Genomic DNA, 3992 nt, shown 5'->3' with positions numbered 1-3992 from the left:
TCAACTTCTTTAAAATTACATTTCAATCCTTAAAACATTACACTGAATGAAAGTGAATTCGGTCTTTCGCACTACTTTTATTTCTAAATGTTAAAATTCTTACAAAAATTATTTTAGTCCATCAACTTCCCTCCATTTCTTCTCCTAAAAATGACGAAGAACTTACAGAAAACTTCCAGATGTACTGCGCTACAGTAAACCTTGGCAGTGGTGAAAATAAAAAATAATGAATTATCAAAAAATTACATGAACATTTAGAAAATTCAGTAATTTTTTTCCTAAAAATACAACATTAAAAAGAAAGATTTTTCAATACGCTATTTGATAATTTCTCCTGATAAATTCAAAGGGAGACATTTTTGATTTTTGAGGAAATAGAGACAGAGTCAGTATATATTTTTAATTTTCAATTTTTTTTTTCAACCCCCCCCCCCAATTATCAAAAAAAAAATTAAATTAAATACATTTTTTAATTCGAATCTTATTAAAGGCTTGTAGAAAAGCGTAATATACGCATGATTGTCCTGATCTCTCGTAATCACCAATATAAATCTATCTGATAGTGAAGAAAGACACGAAAACATATAATATATGATTGTCATTTATTTGATAACAAAATACCGGGGCTCAGCCCACAATCATTACAAACTTCAATAAATAAGTAAAATGTCGTTTACAAAGGCAAGGAAATGCAAAAATGCGAAGCAAGGACAAACACATATGAAAATGAGTGTGTTTAAGGATTTCAATGAGAGACAGTGTCAGCGGAGGATACATGTATAGGGTTCTTGATCCAGGGACATTGAAGCCATGCATTGCATAACACTCAAGATAAAAGGGATCACTTTTATATGCAAGTTAGAAAACAGGAAAGACAACAATTGTCCAATAATTTAAAAGAACAATTAAAAAAAATCATAAACTTGTTTTAACATTTTCAGATTCTTTTTTTTAATCAAAATGTTATGTATTTCAAGCAATATTTTTTATCTTAATCGCATTTAATATTACATCATTCCATGAAACGAAAACTAACAAAAACATCAAATAGATTATTCATACACTAGGAATAACCCCCGCCCAACCTTTTTAAAAAAGATAATGAAATAATGTTTCAACTGAATCGATGAGATGAAGAAAAAAACAGAATTATCAATTTTTTCAACGTACAGTAATAATCATTATCTAGAGAGCTATTACATGTCCATTTCTTTGAAGTCTACACAAAGTTTTTTAACTGGATGAAATACGTGCTGTGTGTCTGCGTATCGCGGACATTCTCCTTGGTACACAACACGTCCGCTCTCGCAGACGACATAGTGAGGGGACCCCTCGCGACCTTTCCAGGGGTTCATGCCATCTTCATAGCCTTCACAGCTTGGAAAACGAATGTGGCATGGAATGCAGTGGGCAGATCTACATTTATTTGCTTCGTAGCCACCTACAATAAAAGAAACGAAATTCAATCAATAGTTACTTATATCAGAATAATTTTCAACGATTATACTTATACATGTATATGCTTGTTTGCATGTTTAAATTATTTAACTATAATTTGATTTTTTTAACTAATTTGTTTTTTGGACTGATGGTGGAAAAATATTTATTTTCATCAGTATTTATTAAGAACATTTTATAAATTAACGAGATACGTGATTGACACCTTTTCCAAGTAACTTTAGACTGTTTTTTTTTTCATTTAATTTTCATGTTTTAATGAGCATTTTGTCATTGAATTCATTAAGCTATATTTGATCATTCGAGCTATAAATAATTACATAAGTACAATGTTTTACCAAAGCATTATTTTTAACTATTCTTAATTCAATTATCATGAAAGGAGGATTTAATAAATCTGTAAATATCTTTGGCAGCTACTTAATGAATGTGGTTAATTGATAAATTTAGTTTTTATCGGAACTTATAGAAATTGAGCATGCATAACATTAAACATTTTAATAAATTTTACACTAATTTTCCACAGTTTTTTTCCGCTTACATTGATTTTTGGGTTCGAACCGTCTCCCACACTTTGTGGTGCTGAAATGTTCACATCTCTTCGTCTCCTCATCAAACAGGAATGGATACTTGCACTCTTTGACTTCTGGTTCGGCACCACTGGCTTTTTTGTTGGTACAATCGTAGTATTTAGCACAGCTGTCGGGATGAGCTATACGGGTTTCAGCTTGCAGTTCACAGATTGATGGTACCTTTTGTGGTGTCTGTGTTGTACCTGCATAGACAATAACTTTTATATCTTCTATCATCTACTTACATGTAAGTGAAGTATGAATTTTAGCTGTGTATTGCATTCATTTATATATTTTTCTGTAGATGACAAGTCTGGAAATTTTTTCTGTATTTTGCACTGCGTATAAAATTATACAGCATCATAATTAAAACAAAAAAAATAATAATATATATATATATACATGCGGGTTTATATTATATTGAAAAATTATATTAAAACAAAACTTATGTAAGCTTATGAAAATATTGAAAATACAACTGATGACAGACTATCAATGTTTTGATTAATTAATTCAGTGCCCTGGTTTACAAATGAGACTGGATAAAAAATTATCAATTTAGTGCAAATAATTCGACTCTTAAAAAGCATTATCAATAAAGAATCATTCAAGGAACATATAAAGAACACCTACGTTATATATTTTTGCAAATTATTGCAACAAGAAAATCAAATTTAAAAATTGAAGTATATTAAAATTTTGATCAGAACATTTTAATTTTTTTTAATCAGTTACGAAAATTATTGGTAAAAGTGTGCAACAAATCTTACATGTATCGTATGAGGAACCTCTTGGTACACAGGATCGACTTTCACGGTCTACTACAGAGTTTTCTGGACATTTAAATTCATATTCCCGTCCATTCATACACCAGTAAAACTTGGAGCAGTCTGCAGGATCCATTTTCCATTGAACCCCGAATAATCCATCACAAATGCTTGCAGAATGTACAGAGGCAAAGCACAAAGCCAAAACACCCGCAAAGACTAACATTTTCGTCGATGTATTCTAAGAGAATTTTTAATGTCAGATTACAACGTTTAGAAAGAAGAAAACTGATACCTGTTGTTTTAAACCATCGCTATTTATACGAATTGCTCGCCCAACTATACCTACCGCGCATGTTTGTGACGAAAACGCCTTTATTTGGCTTCGTCGAACACCGTCAAGGATAGGTAATCAATGGACTTCCGGACACGACTAGTCGCCTCAAATACACCTGTACATTGTTTGGTTATAAATCCTGATAAGCCGGGATCAAGAATGTGTTAATTGCTGATTTAATTGGAAAAGAATGATATTTATCCGACAGATTTTCGAGTTGTCATCCTACGGTTTCTGGTCCACCCGAGGTCAAAGTCTTGTTCTTTTTTAAGCGCCAGTCATGCCAAATATAAAAAAACTCCTTTCCTTTCCCAATTTACAGAAATAATGAAGCTTAATTTCATCTCCATTCATATTTTGACAGTTTCTGTTTGCAAAACATCAAAAAAGTTTGCTTTTCTTGTCACAATCCACAAATGTTCTGGAAATTTCAGTAATTTCAATGATATGCGTAAAATATTTGAAACATTTATTGGTAGCATTTTAGTTACTTGTTAATTTAGACCTTTCGAAAATAGATTTATTTATCCTAGAAAGTAGAATTTTAGATCGTAAGTAACATTGTTCACATTTTTCGTTTGAAATATATGGATATAACGAACAATATTCAAGCTCATAAGTACATAAAACAATACCAAATATGAGTAGAGCAAACACGGACCTCCAAAACACAAGAGGTGGGCTCCTTGTCATGATCGTAAAAATTACGGAAAATCTGTCGTCAATTCATTGTGCAAATAATTGACTAACAATGTAATATATATTTTAAAATTCGTATAAATTTTGTAGTAAATTCATTTGGCACGTAATTTTGCTTGCCTAGTTTGTCACTTTTTTCATATGGCATTATCTTTTTCC

The 3992-nt window shown here is 31.1% G+C and overlaps 1 protein-coding gene across 1 annotated transcript; it reads right to left on the bottom strand.

The window, feature by feature from the left end:
* Positions 1–972: 972 nt before the first annotated feature.
* LOC134256174 (uncharacterized) lies at positions 973–3106 on the bottom strand. The gene is made up of 3 exons (XM_062738852.1): positions 2801–3106; positions 2000–2233; positions 973–1441 (listed from the first exon to the last, which is right to left on the bottom strand). Exons 1-3 carry the CDS (start codon positions 3021–3023, stop codon positions 1197–1199), a joined length of 702 nt encoding a protein of 233 aa, XP_062594836.1. The 5' UTR covers positions 3024–3106; the 3' UTR covers positions 973–1196.
* Positions 3107–3992: the final 886 nt, after the last annotated feature.

The sequence above is a fragment of the Saccostrea cucullata genome, unplaced genomic scaffold (assembly GCF_032062105.1).
Source record: "Saccostrea cucullata isolate Sc308-1 unplaced genomic scaffold, CSIRO_AGI_Scuc_v1 ctg3538, whole genome shotgun sequence".
In the NCBI taxonomy this organism is placed as follows: domain Eukaryota; kingdom Metazoa; phylum Mollusca; class Bivalvia; order Ostreida; family Ostreidae; genus Saccostrea; species Saccostrea cuccullata.
This window is presented reverse-complemented; position numbering and strand designations above follow the sequence as displayed.